General features: G+C 36.6%; 1 protein-coding gene across 1 annotated transcript; it reads right to left on the bottom strand.

Annotated features, from left to right (window-relative positions):
• Window positions 1–5,548: 5,548 nt before the first annotated feature.
• LOC141704550 (protein VAPYRIN-like) lies at window positions 5,549–7,174 on the bottom strand. The gene has a single exon (XM_074507781.1). It carries the CDS (start codon window positions 7,172–7,174, stop codon window positions 5,549–5,551), a length of 1,626 nt encoding a protein of 541 aa, XP_074363882.1.
• Window positions 7,175–18,713: the final 11,539 nt, after the last annotated feature.

Raw genomic sequence — 18,713 nt, 5'->3', positions numbered from 1 at the left:
CACAGTGTACAATAAGACATGCTATTAACCTTTACTAAACTGTCACTTGTCATTTCCATTTTAGAAAAAAGTGAATCTTCTATTTCTGGTTTAACATATCTTTAGCATCTTGTGATTATTTTGATCTTCCTTTGTTAGTTAATCTTCACCATTCATCTTGCACATCCTTCAAACTGCTTTTTGTAGACTTGTCAATCCAGCTGGTTGGATTGTTTGTTGATTGTATATTTTGGATATTAAACTGATCTGCATTTTGTACTTTGAGAATTTACCTCAAGAACTCCAGTTAGGCATATAGAGATCTTGACATCTCGATAAGTATATTGACTTATCGAGATCTCTAATACTCTATAGTGAATTTGACTTATAGAGGTCTCTGAGTTCTCGAATGAGACTTTGGCTTGTCGAGATCTCTCAGCTTCATGTCTTCACTTTGACTTGTCGACAACTTATAGTTCTCTAGTTAATTTTGACTTATTGATATCTCTGAGTTCTCTAGTGGACTTTGACTTATCGATAACTCAGAGTTCTCTAATGAATGTAGACTTGTCGATAACTTTGAGTTCTCTAGTAAAGAAATGACTTGTCGAAATCTCCAAACTTCATGTCTTCAATTGACTTGTCGATATCTCTCTGAGTTCTCTAGTAGCTTTCCTAACTTCTCGATAAGTCATTTGGAGTTCTCGAATGACTTCTCTATAATACTAAATCTGTGACTTGTAGAGATCTTAACTTAGAGTATTTTTATCCAAATAGATTTATTCAACTCCAAACTTCTTCAAAATTCTTCTGAGGCATGATCATCTTGATCTTCTTCCAGATATAATCCTTAGGCTTGATACTGTTTAAGGAAAAAGACTCCGGTCTGCTCCTTTGCATTTTTACAGACTTTAAAATGTTACCAGTACAAAATATAAATTAAGATAACAATACAACTTACTTAGGGTTGACAAATTGTCTTAGTCTTGTTAAGGTACAGACATATCTTGTACAACACTCTACATTTACATGAAAGAGAAATATAGGGGTGAAACTAAAATGTGGTGTAATCGTACTACGATGAAACCAAGTACCCTATCAAGAAATAATTTAGAGTTCTGCTAAAATAGAATTGTAATTATATTACAGTTTGAACAATTTTATTATTTTCTATTGGTGAAACCAAAAATACAGTTTTTATAATATTCATACCATTTTATTGAAATGGAATTCCACCAACAAATTAAAAATTCCAATTTAAACACATAGCCTATATACTTGGTCGTGATTTATATTTCTCGGAACCTATTTAGTTGACCAATTTATTAACTTATTTATTTTAAAATATAATTAAAAATAGGATTCAAACCCGTAAAAATAATAAAAAATCATGGCTTATAAAAATTTTAAAAATGAGTAAAAATAATACATATAGAATTATAAGTCATATAGGAATAAAAAAGAATAAAAATAATACATTTAGAGTTATAACATGAATCATAAAAGGCGAAACCAAAATGTGGTGGAACTTAAAATAAGTGAAACCAAAGTACCACTTAAAAATATGTTTCGTTTATAAGAAAAATGGGTAAAAATAATACATATAGAATTATAAGTCATATATGAATAAAAAAATTAAAAAAATTAACTTAGAGTTATAACATGAATGTGAAAACAAAGTATCAGTTAAAAAGTTCATTAATAAAGAAAAATGGGTAAAAATAATATATATAGAATTATAGGTCATATAGGAATCAAAAACGATAAAAATAATATATTTAGAGTTATAACATGAATTAAAAAGTGAAACCAAAAGGTGATGATACCAAAAAATAAGTGAAATCAAGGTAACATTAAAAAGAGGTTTCGCTTATTAATCGTGCGATGCACGGGGCTAATTATAATATTTGCAATTTGCTTATTATATAAAAATAAATTATAAAAGATAATAATTAGGTATTATTGAAATTAAAGAAGTTAATTTTTTGTATTTATGGTGATAATGATGGATTTAAAATATGAATTAAAAATATGAATTATTTTCTAATATTAAAATATGAATTATTAAAAATAAGTTTGGAAGTATTTGGTTTCCTGTGAAAAGAGATGAGAAAGAAGTTGAGTGCAATTAGAATTTAAGTTGAATTGTAGTTCAAAGAGTTTGTAATATTGGATACCTAATTTAATATATTTAAATAAATTATTTTTGGTTTAACTTTATTTTGGATGGTGAAAACAAATGTTTTAGGAATGTGTTAACCAACCGACCAAATCAAACCATGTTTCGCTTATAATAGTATACTCGCCTATAAATAGTGTGATGCACGGGCTGATTATAACATAATATTATTATTTATATAATAATTTTTGTAAAAATAAAAAAAAATTATAATAGATAATTAAATAAAATATAATAATTATGTATTATTGAAATTAATGATACATATATTTTTTATATTCTACTTTTGATGAATTCAAATTTGGATATTTAAAATATTAAGATTTAGAATATTGTTCATATTGAATATTACGATTCTCATATATTTATTTTAAAAATTTAATAATATCATCACATATCAATACTATATTATTAAAATAGAAAGATATTAAAAATGTGACACAGCTACTCATATTTTAATATTTACACCAAAAATTCTTTATTTTATAACTAAAATTTTAGTGTGCAAAACCTATATTCAAATTTTCCTTTTACTTCGAAAACATCCATTTTTTAGTTATCAGTGTTTCTTAAACATAAGGAATCTTATTTCAACATAAAAAATCATATTTTATATTGGCCGATGTAAGACTGTAAGATGTTTTTTTCAGTTTCAGGTATTTTTAATTTAATTTTTGAATATGATATTTGTGTTCATCTAATGTGTATTAATAACTATTAAGAATTAATTGATTATGAAATTATTTGGTCTCCGACTGAGAGAGAATTATAATTTAAATTAATTTTAGAAGAGTCAAAGATACATGTTTTTTCTAATATTTAATATTAATAAGATTTTTGAAAGTCGTGTTAACTATTTTTTAGGAAGGTATTAACAAACAATCAATCATAACCTATTAAGCTTAAAATAGCATATAACCAGTATGATGCATGGTTTAATTTTAATATCTTTAATCATATTATTGTTATTATTATATTTAATTTTTATTATAAATGGTAAATCATGCAATAAAATAAATAAGTTTTTGAAATTTATGATATTAATTTTAATACTTATTTTTTCAAATTTATTTATTAATTTTGGAAGTTTGGCAGGACTAATGGATGTATAGCTTGTCTATATGGAATTTTTTAAATTAATTATATATATTTTTAGTCCGCGTGATGAACGAAAAGTGTTTTTCTGAGAGGGAGAGATGAAAAATGATAAGCGTTAGCCTTCTTTTTGGAAAGTGTTAACCAATCAACTAAACAAAATCATACCAATCAACTAAACAAAATCATGATTTGCTTATAATAGTATAATATAGATAGATAGATTGATATTATTTTTTAAATATATATTTTTATTTTTTTCTTGATTTATTAATTATATTATTATATTATAATTTGAATTAGTAAAATTAATTTTGAAAGTGTTTGGTTTCCTACAAAAGAGATAAGAAAGAAGTTAAGTGCAATTAGATATTAGGTTGGATAATAATTCATAGAGTTTATAGTTATATTAGATACTTGATTTATTTTTTTTAATAAAATTATATTCATTTAAACTTTATTTTGGGAGGTGTTGGACCAAATTTCGCCTTAAATATTGACATACATTATATAGATAGATTTTTAGTGAAATTATTGTTCTTATTATTTTAATAAGCTTTGATGGTGAGATTAAATACGATTTGCACCAACATAAGCTGTGGGAAACTGAAAGTGTAAAGCAGTAGTATTTGTACAGGACACCGGAATGTTACATGATCATTACATTAAAAATGTTAAAACTGAATTATTAAAAATTTTAATTTGTAATTTTTGGAAAGCCCTAATAATTTTTTTAGGCAGGTGTTAACCAACCAACCAAATTATCATATGTTTTGCTTATAATTGTATAACTAACATACAACTCGTGCGATGCACGAACTGATTATAACATTTATTATTTTATTATTTTTATTAAAATAAATTATAAAAATAATAATCAAATATTATTTAGATTAACAAAATTAAAATATTTATTTTGTATGTATTGTTTTATTGAAGGATTCAAAATTTAGATAGTTAGCTCATGGTTAAAAGAGGGATAACTCTTGGCGGGAGGAAAATTTATGATTATGTTTACTGAGTCAGAGCCTGTCGCTTAAATGCGGTTTACCCAGCCACGATTTGAATAACACTGGTGTACGTGGATGATTTGGTATTTTTTTAATATTATTTTTTTTAATTTTTTCTTAATTTCTTAATTTTTTTTGTTATATTATAATTTGAATTGCTAAAATTATTTTGGAATCGTTTGGTTCCCTACAAAAGAGGTAAGAAAGAAGTTGTGTGTGGTTAAAAATTAATTTGGATAATAGATCATAGAGTTTGTAGTTATATTGAATACATAATTTAATTTTTTAATTAAATTATATTTATTTAAACTTTGTTTTGGAAGGTGTTAATATACTTTTTAGGAAGGTGTTAACCAACCGATCAAACGAAATCATGTTTGGCTTATAATAGTATAGTATAGATATAGATATATAATTTCTATTTTTCATTCTTATTTTTCTAAGTTAAAGTTTAATTTAGGTGTTAACTTTATCGTACGTACAAGAAGCCGTTTAAATTGAAAACAAACGAATTAAACTGTGTTAAATGGATTAATTTCAAACATAACAATATAGTGTGGGATTGAGATTTAGGGGTGTATTGAATTGAGATTTTTAAGAATTTTTAAATTTAGGTGTATTTAACTGAAATTTTAAAAAATGTATCAAAATTTAATGGTATTGAACTAGGATTTTAAATTATATTATAAAATTTGATAGTATTTAATCAGGATTTTAAATTAGTTTGATTGAGTTTGGACTTTATAATCGGTTCAAACCGATTGATGCTGACCCCTGCATGTTGTTAGGAAGGTCGAGCAAGACAAACATACAGAAGGAAGGCTTGAACTATCCGCCTATATTTGTTGTACTCAATTTGCTTTACCAGCAAAAACAAAGCGACTTCACCTTCAGGTTTAACGATTCACATCTTTAACAATTTGTTCCGTCTTATTTACACCAAAAAAAAATACAGTTTGTTTTGTCTCGGATCTAAATTTTTTTATGATAACATGGTTTTTAATCTTAATTGGCATCTATTCCAGACATTTTATTTTGCAAGTTTGAAGTGAGACCGTTACAAATGTATAAGATTCGGCAAATTATAAGTTGAATTGTGCTAAATTAAGAGCCGCAATACTGCATATGATTATCAAACCAGCGTTCTAAAATCTTTACAAATATAATAACAGAAATGAACATGCATCAGTTTTTGGAAATGCAATGCAACATTGTGTTGAGCATATTCTAGCTATGTGCAAAACAACTGATGTAACTAAGCTCTCAAAACTCATAGCTGCATTAGCTACATAACAGTGGCTGTTCTAGTCCGATCATAGCTGCTTCGAACACTCCTCGGACGCGCTACAGTCTTCTTCTTAATTCCTGCTTTGTCCATAATCTGTTGCTCTCTTTTTCCCTTCCCAAATGACACTAGTGTAGTTGGAGGCAATTCATGTTTTGAAGCTGAACCATTTTTTGTTGCGCCTCCATATACCAGAATCCTTGTAATTCCTGAATAATTCAGAGCCTCCGCAATTTGAATTGCTGCAACACCTTTATTAGTCTTTGATTCAACATCAGCCCCTTTCTTGACAAGGACTTCAATCACTTCAACGTGTCCGGACTCAACAGCACAATGCAAAGCAGTGTAACCATCCTCGTCTTTGGCGTTAATGTCAATGCCTTTCTCAATCAGTGTTCGAACAGCATCAACCCATCCTTTAAATGAGGCACGATGCAATGCAGTCCAGCCATGCTGATCCAGGCCATTTATACAGGCTCCATTCTCGAGGAGCCTTTGCATTGTCCTCACTTCTCCTTTTCGTGCAGCTATACTTAAACTCTCCCCTAGACGGAGAGCATCAAATAACCTGTTGTGCCCGTGCTCTGCTGCAACATCATAAGCAGTTTTACCAACTTTGTTACGAATATCTTTGTTAGCCCCCTTTTGAAGTAATAGCTTAATCATATGATCATCCCCTAATGCTGCTGCAATATGTAATGGAGTATCGCCATCATCAGAGTTTCGAATGTCAGCTCTTGCGCCATAAGTCAACAATTGTCTGGCGCAGTCCCTTCGCCTTTCCTCGACAGCTATGTGTAGCGCGGTGTTACCATCTTTAGTAAGAGCATTAACATTAGCGTTCTTGAGTAAAAGAAGCTTCAGAATCTCCACGTGTCCGCCACCAGCAGCAAGATGAATTGGACCCCAAGTGGATGACTCTGATCTTTCCATGCTGGCTCGATGAGCCAACAAGAGCTCTACGATCAAAGTCTCTCCTGACGCAGCTGCAGCTTCTAGCGGAGTCGAACCTGATCCACTCGAAACCTCAACATCAGGCTTGAACTCCAGTAGAAGCTGCACTAGATCAGGGCGGCTTTGATTGATTGCCAAATGAAGTAAAGTTTGGCCATCAGCATCAGCTGACTCAACAGCCTTCCAAGCAGGATCACTTTTCTCCAACACATCTCTAATTTCATCCATAGCACCGATGGAAACAAGTTGGGCTAAAACCGGAGATCCAACAAACATGACTTTTATAGCACTATCAATAAACACTTGTTTTTTCCTAGTAGTAAACCATTCAGCAGGAATGGTATCTAACGTTGAGGCCGGATTTTTAGCAACTGCACCAGGCACAACAACACTATGCAACAAGAACGTATCATCGCAATAGGGAAATGATTCAGGAAGAAGAGAATGTGGAGGTGATTCATAAGTGATCTGAACTGTAAGGGTAGCAAGAGGAGATATAATTCCGGATTGAGGACGGATGGTGTAACGATTCTTGTCCATCGGTTGTAGGCGAAATGCCACGGGCATAGTGTGCATAACATTGCGTAAAGTCAGCTCACCAAAACATCTCTGGCCCTGTTCAATTCTGATTGCCACAAGATTTGATGGCTCTAAGCTTATAAGCCTATCCATAATCTTTATCAATTGTACGAGTAAATCTCCAAGCCCGTTTCCTTACTAGAAATCAATATTGGAGTGGAGTACTAGTGTTTATGGTAAAAGAAAGAGCAAATGCCATGAAGAGAGAATTAGTGAAGGGAGTAAGTTAATGAGAAAGGTTAGGTAGGTGATACATATAAGGGGGAGGGGAAAGAATGGCCGGCATTAACAAGGCCGTGCCACATGGTGTAACAAACAATGCTAGACTTGTTCTATTCGGTGTCTAGCTTACAAAAGAATTAAATAACTTCATTCAAGTTAAAATTGGTTTAATGAGTACAACATGTCAACATCTTGTGAATGGTTATGATATTCTGCATCTGGAGATACACCATTTTGTACATAGTTTGGGGGTGTAGTGGGTCAATATTTTTGTGTGTGTGTCTATTGTGGCACATTTGGTTGATGTACATAGTTGTGCACAATACAACATTGTTGATTGTCTAATAAACTAGGTGCATACCAAGACATTTAAAAATTCAGATTCCTGCATATTACCCGAAAATCATCTAGATGCTGATGCCTCACCAACGTTTCTCCAGCTATTGATCAGCTCTGGACACAAGATATAGCACAGGCACAGCTCTGTTGACCCATAACTGATCCATGGAACAATGGGAATGAAACAAATTACTTAATGGGCATTTCGTACTTAATGTTCTGTAGAAATGGTCATTATGAATTTTCCAAGTGCTGAACTGTATGGAAAAACATTAGGACAAGTTTCTCCAGTTTGAACTATGTGCTAACTGTCAAGCAACTGTTGCAGGGATGTTCTGGAATTATACAATTGTGTACATCATTTGTGTAGCTTCAACTGCTGGAGCATAATATTGTTAAGACAATGTCTTGAATTCTGCTTTCAAATGCTACCAAATTAACATTATTCTCTTTAGCACTTCGGAGCCATTTATTACCCGGGAGATCAGTGCCGCAGCATTTGAAATATGGTGAACCTGATTTTAGATTGGCCCTGTAAACATTTAGAGGGTAATGGTTAAAACTATATGCAACCGTCGACATTGTTAGATGAAGGATGATCTTATATTAATATTCTAACATGCACATATCATTAGGTGCATTATTTTGTAAAAGCTTCGGGGTCTTTAAAATTGTTGGAAATGTAAGAGTATAAAGCTATCTAAGTAACAGATAAATGTAATTTAAATTAAACTTAAGTTGGCATTTACCTAGATGGATCAAAAGAGACAGTGATAGCCAGTAACTTCATCTCCTAACTCCCAATAGAGAGAGACCTGATCCAGGGGACTTGTTCTTTGATGGTAATGTCTAAAGACAAGCCAGCAAAAAAGAGTCGTGAAGAGCATTTTAACTTTCCTACGTTCCAATAAAAACAGCATAATTATTATTCGATTGTTAATATGGTGTCCAAATGCCATTTTTAGCTGAGATTGTGTTCCGAGTAGGACCAAATCCTTATTTTAGAAAGACTTAGACATTTTGTTCTTTTTTTACCTGGATATTGTACTCGTATACGCGGACGGTGCGGTTTTTTACTCAAATCGTAAATCAAATCGCACATGCGATTTGATCAAATTTTCAAACTGCACCCGCACCGCGTAATCTCAAAAACCGCATAAAATACGCCACGAAAATGCGGTGTTGTGTGGTGCGATTTGTGCGGTTTATTTTATAAAAAAAAATTAATTTATATACAAATATAATAAAAATTTAGCTAATAAGAAAGTTAAAAATAATATATTTTTGATTAAAAATAAAAATATGTCCATAATTTGTAATATGTATACTAGTATTTCTAACACAAAACTATATTAAATAAGAAATGAATCTATAATATATAAATATATCTATATAAACATTATATATATATATATATATATATTAAATTGCAGTACGGTGCGTTTTGAAACGCAATGTTAAAATGTCAAACCGCAAACCGAACCGTACCGTACAATTTGTCAAAAATTCAAATCGCACTCGCACCATAAAAAATTAAAAATCACATTTTACGGTATGGTGTGAAGCAGTGCGGGCGATTTATATGCTTTATGCAGTTTAATGATAACCCATATCCCGTGATTCTATATTGGTGCATAAAATATATTTTTCTTTTCGCCAAAGTGCGTAAAATGTATTTTAACTCCACGTGATTTTTAAGATTTTAATAAATAGAAGTTAACTGGTGCAAATATCATGATAGTTTAACACATTAAATTATGGTTTTGCCAGAGAAATTTGGTATCAACAAAGTTTGAGGTTCGTCGCCGGAATCAAGATCTACGATGGTGGTTATTTGCCTGGAAAGTACGCGGAGTGTGGTGGTTGTGATGAATTGGGGGTTGAGATTGCTTAGGGTTGGTGGTGGCTTCTTATGACTCTCCCTTCCGACCCCTTACAATTTGCCTACGTATCCCTATTTATAGGGAATCAAACCCACGTAGTTCTTGGGGAACAAGAAATCTAATGGGCTTAGACTTCTTATCCCTAGGCCCGGTCCAGAATCCATCTTCCGCTAGCTTTAGGAATGTCCAACTATGAGGCCCAACCGCGAAGGCTCAAGGCTCGTTTGTAATCGCAGGACTTCACGGATAATGCATCTCCCTGCGCAAGGATAACATTCCGCTACAACTATCTTCCTTGAGTTACGAACGCAGGTATAGCCACGGTTCAACCCAAATGCCAGACGCGTCCCTGTCCCCCGAATGAGGATAACCCACCAGATAGCAGGACAGGTGATCTCAAGCTCTTGGGTGCAAAAGTGCAGGATGACTCCAAAGTTCTCCAACGAGGACACCCGTTGAATACAAGAACAAAGTTCCCAAAGCACACACCAAAGTTAACCCCGCATCCCCAACGAGGACACCCGTTGAATACAGGAGGAGGCCTTCAATCATCAGGCATACCCCTGGAGGCTTTCAAGCTTTTCACGGACATCCCCCTCCTTGACCATTTCAAGGAGGGAATTCTTCAAAGAGTACCTGCAACAAATACGTTAGTGAAAATAATCCTCCATTGCTCCTTCCACGCTTTCCTTGCTTTAAACTTAATCTTGATCATGCATTCTTCACACATAGGACGCGTCCTGAATGATTGGGCGCGTCCTGACCCTACGAACTCCACATATTGCTATATTTTCCACGTATTTCTATTTGTTGTGTCTATAATGAGAACAAGCTCAACCATCCCAAAGTGTGCATCTCCAAGAGGCAGGACGCGTCCTCCCCTTGTAAAATACACATATTCTCCTTGCATGGCAACCTTATTACCTGTACAACCCATCCCATTATTTTTACTTATCAGGGCGCATCCTGCGCCTTGGGCGCGTCCTCCTCCTTTCAATATCTTCCTCCCTATCTTTTAACATGACAACCCAAAGTACAGCCTACATAATCATGGACGCATCCTACATATACAGGGCGTGTCTTCGCTTCATACAATGCAGACCAAAACCTAAGTATTCATCTTATTGCCCCAATTTCAGTCCAATTGACCCGTATTTGACCCGAGATGATCCAGTACCAGAGCGAAGACAAGCTCTTTTCCTTATCCTGAGCGAGGGCAAGCCCGTAGTGAGGATAAGCCCGGAGCGAGGACAAGCCCGGAGCGAGAACAAGCCACGTAGTACATTCATCTTGACTAAGGCGCGCTCTACCCCCAGGAAGCGTCCACTTACGTTGTGTTGTAGATTAAACCCAAACATAGTCCATATCTTGAATTTCATTAAATGTGGGTGCGTCCTAAGTCTAGGGCGCGTCCTCCACTCATGTCTTGTGGCCTAAGCCTAATTCTTCATCTTTTTCCCCAATTTGATTCCAATTGACCCATTCTTGACCCGAAATGATCCATATCCAAATTTTGGCTATAACAACAACCCCCAAATTCCATATAAAGTTGAAAACAAAATTGGAATTCTAATATCTAAATCCAAGCAAAAATTTGTGTTATCCTTCAATCCCATGAGTGTACGTCCTCTGCATCTTCCTCTATGAAGGCACGTTCTCAACCTAGAGAGGTTTACCACTTATGCACCACATCTCTAAGATTACATGAGTTAACTCTGACATAAGAAATAATAGATATTATACAAAAGTGTGCACCTCTCACAAGGCATTTCGTACTTCAAAGTGTAATCTTACGACAATATTATGGGGATTACCCTCAAGTATTTCATCCCATAATAGCTTTCTTTTGCAAGAGGCGCATGTACCTTGATAAGGGCATTCATTCTTGGAGGGAGCGTCCTCTATATGAGGAGCTTCTAACTCCGACAAAGTCTCCATCCTTGGAGGGCACACCCTCACAAAGAGGAGCGCCTACCTCGACAAGGTCTCTATCCTTGGAGGGCACGTCCTCGCAATGAGGAGCGTCTACCTCGACAAGGTCTCCATCCTTGGAGGGCGCATCCTCACAACGAGGAGCGTCTTCCTCGACAAGGTCTCCATCCTTGGAGGGCGCGTCCTAACAACGAGGAGCGTCTTCCTCGACAAGGTCTCCATCCTTGGAGGCGCGTCCTCACAACGAGGAGCGTCTTCCTTGACAAGATCTCCATCCTTGGAGGGCGCGTCCTCACAACGAAGAGCATCTACCTCGACAAGGTCTCCATCCTTGGAGGGCGCATCCTCTGTAAGAGGAGCATCTACCTCGACAAAGGTATTCATCCTTAGAGGGAGCTTCCTCTGTAAGAGGCGCGTCTACCTCGACAAGGGTATTCATTCTTGCAGGGCGCGTCTTTTGTAAGAGACGCATCCACCTCGACAAGGAAAATCATCCTTGGAGGGCCCGTCCTCTGTCAGAGACGCATCCACCTCGACAAGGGAAATCATCCTTGGAGGGCGCGTCCTCTGTCAGATATGCATCCACCTCGATAAGGGAAATCATCCTTGGAGGTCGCGTCCTCTATCAGAGACGCATCCACCTCGACAAGGGAAATCATCCTTGGAGGGCGCGTCCTTTATATAAGGCGCGTCCACCTTGACAAAGGTCTTCAGATTCATGTAACAAAACTAAATCAAAGATCAATATTTTTAGAAGGCTTTTATCTTCAACAAAGCTCAAGGGATGCAAAAACTATCTCTTGTTGAAACATCTCCCAGCGAGGCATCTCTCGAAGTGGCATCTGATAAAGGGCATCTCATTCTCAGAGACATTTTCTTGAAGTTGAGCGTTTCCTTAAACATGAGTGTTTTTCTGACCTTAAGCATCTTTCTTAGTTTTAGGAAAAGCCATGTATCTTACTCATGTGGCAATATATAACACCACAGAACTAATGAGAGGTAACCTACCCCCCGAGCGTGCACCTTGTCAAAAGTACTTTGTAGCCTCATCTTCCTCATCTGAACTAATGCAACTCCCACATTCCCTTTTTGATAAAGACAACCAGATGACCTTGGTAATCATATCAAAAGAAGAAGCCTTAACATATGAGCCAGATATGCTTAGGGCGCGTCCTGAAAACTCACTCAGATTATTGAGGATGTGAGGGTGTTAGACACAAAGCATGCGCTAATAATTCACGCAAGTATACGCATTCACAAGTAATATAGAATGATTTCTAGTTCGTTCCTACAGAGGCATCGATTAATTATATTTAATTAACACTTACTCGCCAATGTATGATTACTTCTCAATGTTAAGACAATAACACTTAAGGTTAAATTAACTACTTATTAACTACGAGAATTAAACACCTAAATTAACACTTGAATTAATAATATTAAACACACATGGGATCATAACTTCATTACTACCTCATTCAATAGTTATTGTTGTTACCCTTAGCATGTAACAGTGATGATATTAATCGAACAACATGAAATTGATAAAAGCCAACTTTCGTTGCACAAATACCATTATACCAAGCATCCACAATTAAGATAGAAGTTGAATAGTCATTAATTAGGTTGAGACCCTATATATCTACAGAATTTGACAACATAACGATTTAAGTACAAGTTATTCTTTATGATTACACAGGGCAAGTAAAACGGTTAGAGTTACCCACTAACCATGCATACAATACATGAACCTATGCTAGCATGGAAAATTCTAAATCTCAAGATTCATTGTCGTTTCACAATAGATTAACAGGCTATCTTATATATTCGCGACACACATAAGACGAATAAGCACAACCTATGCTAGATATCATACAATCATCATATACCAAGGTATTAAACAATTAACTAAAGAAATCCATAGTAAATCCGCTACGACCCCATGATCACGATTAGCCCATGATAGAACTCATCGTCACCATGGGTTCATATGAAAACATGATAATAACACAACGATATAAACTAATAAAAATACTTAATAAAAACAGAGTACGTCACAAGAGTATTAAGGTTCAAAGTAAAGAAAACTAGCATCCATTGTTACAATGAATTAAAAGAATCACAAGATAATGTATGCTTCCTCTTCTTCGTTGTTGCGTGCTAAAACGGTCTTCTTAATCTTCTCTCCTTGTTACTTGCTCCTTGCTTGTGAAAACGTCTCCCAAGATTACTTATATAAGAGTCCACAAGAAACAACAGTCTCAGAAGCCCAATAGAACTCAAATTAGAAATCCAGAATCTAAAATTCCGACCCCAGGCGACCGCCTCCAATCCAACGCGGGCGCCTGCTCTCCAGGCGGATGCCTGCACACTCCAGGCGGTCGCCTGCACACCTTCTGGAAAATTCCACTTTCTGCTCCTGATTTTGCTGATTTCTTTGCACAACTCCCCGCAACTGGTTCCAAGTACTACCCTAGGCTTATTATGATGAAATATCCCTAATTACGCAAGTTATACCCTGAAATGCAAAAACACTAGAAAAACGCATCAAATACACAAAATACTTGATTTCAAGACATCAATTCAATCCATTATAAGACGTTTTAAGTGGTATAAAATGCCACTTATCATACCCCCAAACTTAAATCGATGCTTGTCCTCAAGCGTCACAGACTCAAAAACAAAATAAAAACATGCATGAATGCAAACTACATGAATGCAGTGATCCCCATCGCGATGACTAAACCAACCAACACATGACATCTCAACAAATGCAACTGGGCGACTTAAGATCAATCAAATCACGCAAGCTAACATACAACTGGAAACGTGGTGTGTGCGAATGCGTAACAGATATGCTTCGAAACTAGATCAATTATCATAACTCAATTATCCTCAAGGCAATCACAAGATTATACGAAGAATATATTCTAGACACAAAATGACTTATAACACTTCAAGATCACTGGAGTTTATTACGGAATCATGCTTTATTCAACACAATAAACAAATGCTTATTTGATCGTGCAATGAGTGAGGTCCACAAAAGACTTATGCAATGGCATCCATTTAGTGAGTGTTAGGTTAGCGGATCCCAGACTATAAAATCCTTAGGTCACTAGGCACAAAGTCCCCTAAGAACTTAATAACTCGAATACCAAAGAGCTCACTCGTGATCAATTATGCATTAAACCATTTTTTTTCTTTTTTTCACTCTTTTTTTTCTTTCTTCTCTTTTTTTTTTCAATTTCTGAGCAAGTGCGTTTCGCTCCATCTTGCTCAACCCTAGACTACTCGCATACAATACGAGCCGACTACTATCCATTTGACGCCTAGCCACAACTAGCAATGAATTCCAATTTTTACTCCAATTTTATCTGTTCATGCCTTTTATCATTAAGAGCCTATCATACATTCTTAAGTATAAACAATAGATTAACCTCAAAAACCATCAAACCATGACAACAATCTAGTCCTTAAGCATACTCTAAGACTTAGTGAAATTACAAGTGTTTCTAGTATGCATGCCAACCTAACAAGATTCAACATCACTCTAACGCTATCACTACACTCGCATCAATATCACATATCAATCGGTAAAGAAACACAAAAGGGATCATGGTATATGCATGAGCTAACTATATGGCAAAAATATGCGACTATATGAACTAAACTAACATGAATATGCAACTACATGACACACATAAATATGTTCCTTAACTACCACCCCCAAACTTAAAATCTTCACTGTCCCCAGTGAAGGTAATAGAAAGGAACACAGGGTATACCTACTCAGAGAAATCATCATCATCATCACCCTCAGAGGGTGACGTGTCAGGAGGTGGATAAGCAGAGTTCTCACCAAAAACGGACCACTGGATGTCAGCTTCAAGGCCTCTGAAAGCAGTCCCAAGTGCTAGGGTGAGCTCCTGTGCAAACCTACTCTGTGACTCATACATCGCATCCATCCTCCTGGAAAGCCTCCTGTATTGGACATCAGCCATCCCTGAACCATCTCCTCCATGGGCTCTAGAAGAACCTGCATCACCATGAGCCTGACAGGGCCTAGCCATCATAGCACCAGCTGCTGAACGTCCTTCTAGGAGATGATATCCCAAATCATGCTCCTCGGGCTCTCCACCTGTCCACTCCTGCATTGCATTCAGCATCGATGAATCAATAGGAGCGGCCGGCATCTGCAGCTGCTCATAAGAAGGCCAGTGGACTCCAACTGCCTTACACAGCTTCGTGACAATAGAGGCATACGGGATATTGTAATGCGTCCTCCCCCTCAAAAACTTCAAAATCACTTGGTAGATGAACTCATCAAGGTCCACATAGTACTCCTCATTCAAAATCCCCCACAACAACCTGGCTCTCTCAACTGTAACCTCATGTGCATGCGAAGAAGGCAAAATATTAACACAAATAAAGGCATTCCATGCACGGGCATACCTGTTCATCGCAACAGCCAGAAAAGAACGGTACTCGTTGGATCCCGTCTTAAACTTCCACACTGTGCCCGACTGACAGAGAGTAGCAATAATCAAATCTGAGTCAAAATCCTCAGAGATCTTTTCATTCCAATTCTCCTCCTGGGGCTTCCTTTGTCGTTGCCCAATAACACGACGAATCACCTCGGGCTGATAATCAACAATAAGCCCACGAACAACAGAATACCCATTCTTGTCGGCCTTGGCATTCACATAAAACTCACGAACAACACTCATCGGGACCGCCTCAGGTGACTCGCAAAAAGTCATCTAACCCTTCTCTGCAATCATCGATAATAACTCACCATCCCTCCCCGATGGAAAAAACCCCCTCTCCTTCAGAATTGGATTAGTTAGAAGCCTAGCATACTCCTCCTCAGCAGTCCTATCCACCAATCGGGGCCTCGCAGCAGTACCCCTTGAAGAATCAGCAGTCGGAATGGTGCTGCTATCGACAGTTCGAGATCTCTTTGGTGCCATTGAAACTGAGAATAAGAGTTGTAGAGTTGTGGTTTGTGTGTAGGAAAGGGTTTATAAATTGAAAGTGTATTGGAGGTATATGGAGAGGTTGCGTATATATATAGGGTAGGATTAAGGTTAGAATTAGATTAGGAGTGGGGTTGTGGCTAATTTGTAGGAAGAAAATCGTGGGTAATGGGGTTTGTAGTGTTGTGGTTGTGTTTTTGTGTTTTTTTGTGTTTTTTTTAAGCTGAAAAACCAAATTTTCAAAACTCAGGTTCGCAGGCGGGCGCCTGCCAGCAAGCGGCCGCGTGGAACCTGCAGGCGGGCACCTGGAACCTGCAGGCGGGTGCCTGCAAGGTTCCTGGAAAAAATATTTTTTCAGCCAGCTTTTCTGATTTTTTTGGGTTTTTTGATAGAGTACTAAATTCTAAGGGTTCCTTATGGTCTCATATCTTGGGTTGCCTCCCAAGAAGCGCTTCTTTTACGTCATTAGCTTGACGTAGAGTAGTTCGATCAAATTGACAATAAAACAACACTAACCACTTCCCGGTTTGCCGTATCCCCATAATAGTGCTTCAATCTCTGACCATTTACTTTGAATGCTTGGCCCGGATCGTTCTCAAAAATCTCCACCGCTCCATGTGGAAATACAGTTTTGACGATAAATGGTCCAGACCACCTTGATTTCAACTTTCCAGGAAAAAGTCAAAGACGAGAGTTGAATAGAAGAACTTGTTACCCCGGCACAAATGACTTAGGAGATAGCTTCCTGTCGTCCCACCTTTTTACTTTTTCTTGTACATTTTGTTATTTCCATACGCTTAAATTCGAAATTCATCAAGTTCATTTAACTGAAGCATTCGCTTCTTCCCAGCTGCATCTATATCAAGGTTTAACTTCTTCAATGCCCAATAAGCCTTATGCTCAAGCTCCGCAGGTAAATGACATCCCTTACCATAAACAAGTTGAAACGGGGACATCCCAAGTGGAGTCTTGTATGCTGTTCTATAAGCCCAAACAGCTTCATCGAGTTTCAAAGACCAATCTTTCCTTGAAGGACAAACAACTTTCTCTAGAATGCGCTTGATCTCTCTATTAGACACTTCAGCTTGACCATTAGTTTGTGGATGATAGGCAGTGACGATGTAATAATTCACATTATAGCGTTGCATCATAGAAGTGAACTTACGATTGCAGAAATGCGACCCCTAATCACTTATGATAACTCGTGGCGTTCCAAACCTTGTGAATATCTGCTTATGAAGAAAACTCAACACTACCTTTGCATCATTCGTCGGTAGAGCCTTGACTTCTACCCATTTCAAGACATAATCGACTGCCAGCAAGATGTACTGATTATTGCAGGACGAGATAAATGGTCCCATGAAATTGGTTCCCCAAACATCGAAGACCTCAACTTCAAGCATCACATTTAAAGGCATCTCATCCTTTCTAGTAAGATTCCCAACTCTTTGGCAATGATCACACCTTAAAATGAACTAATGTGCATCCTTAAACAACGTGGGCCAGAAAAAACCTATTTGAAGAATACGAGCTGCTGTCTTTTCACCACCATAATGTCCACCATAAACTGTGGAATGACAGTCTCGTAATATCCCCCCACCCCGTCTCACAGAATGGGATACATCTCCTGATGATCTGGTCAGCTCCTTGTCTAAACAAATATTGTTCATCCCACATGTACCAGTTCACCTCATGCAGAAACTTCTTCTTTTGAGCTGCATTCATATTAGGAGGCATTATATTGCTGACAAGATAGTTCACAATGTCTGCGAACCATGGCTCTTCCTCTTGAACTGCGAATAACTGCTCATCCGGAAAGATTCGTAGATCAATGTCTTATCATGTGAAGTAGAATCGTGATTCTCCAATCTAGAGAGATGGTCAGCTACTTGATTTTCAGTACCTTTTCGATCCTTGATCTCTAACTCAAATTTCTGTAACAAGAGCACCCAATGAATAAGTCTAGGCTTCGAATCCTTCTTTGAGACCAGATAGCGAATGGACGAGTGATCAGTGAATACTGTCACCTTTGTCCCAAGTAGATAAGATCGAAATTTTTCGAAACTAAAAACTATAGCCAAGAGCTCCTTCTCAGTAGTGGTGTAGTTCATTTGGGCCTCATTAAGCATCTTACTGGCATAATAGACCACATGAAAGATATTATTCTTGCACTGCCCAAGAACTGCTCCCACTGCATAATCACTTGCATCGCACATCATCTCAAAATATTCTGTCCAATCAGGTGTCGTAATGACTGGTGCAGTTATTAAACTCTTC

Source organism: Apium graveolens, unplaced genomic scaffold, assembly GCF_009905375.1.
Source record: "Apium graveolens cultivar Ventura unplaced genomic scaffold, ASM990537v1 ctg7979, whole genome shotgun sequence".
Taxonomy (NCBI): domain Eukaryota; kingdom Viridiplantae; phylum Streptophyta; class Magnoliopsida; order Apiales; family Apiaceae; genus Apium; species Apium graveolens.
This window is presented reverse-complemented; position numbering and strand designations above follow the sequence as displayed.

Excerpts from the sequence above, each read along its gene's own strand:
- LOC141704550 (XM_074507781.1), bottom strand. The coding sequence starts at position 7,174 with ATGGATAGGCTTATAAGCTTAGAGCCATCAAATCTTGTGGCAATCAGA.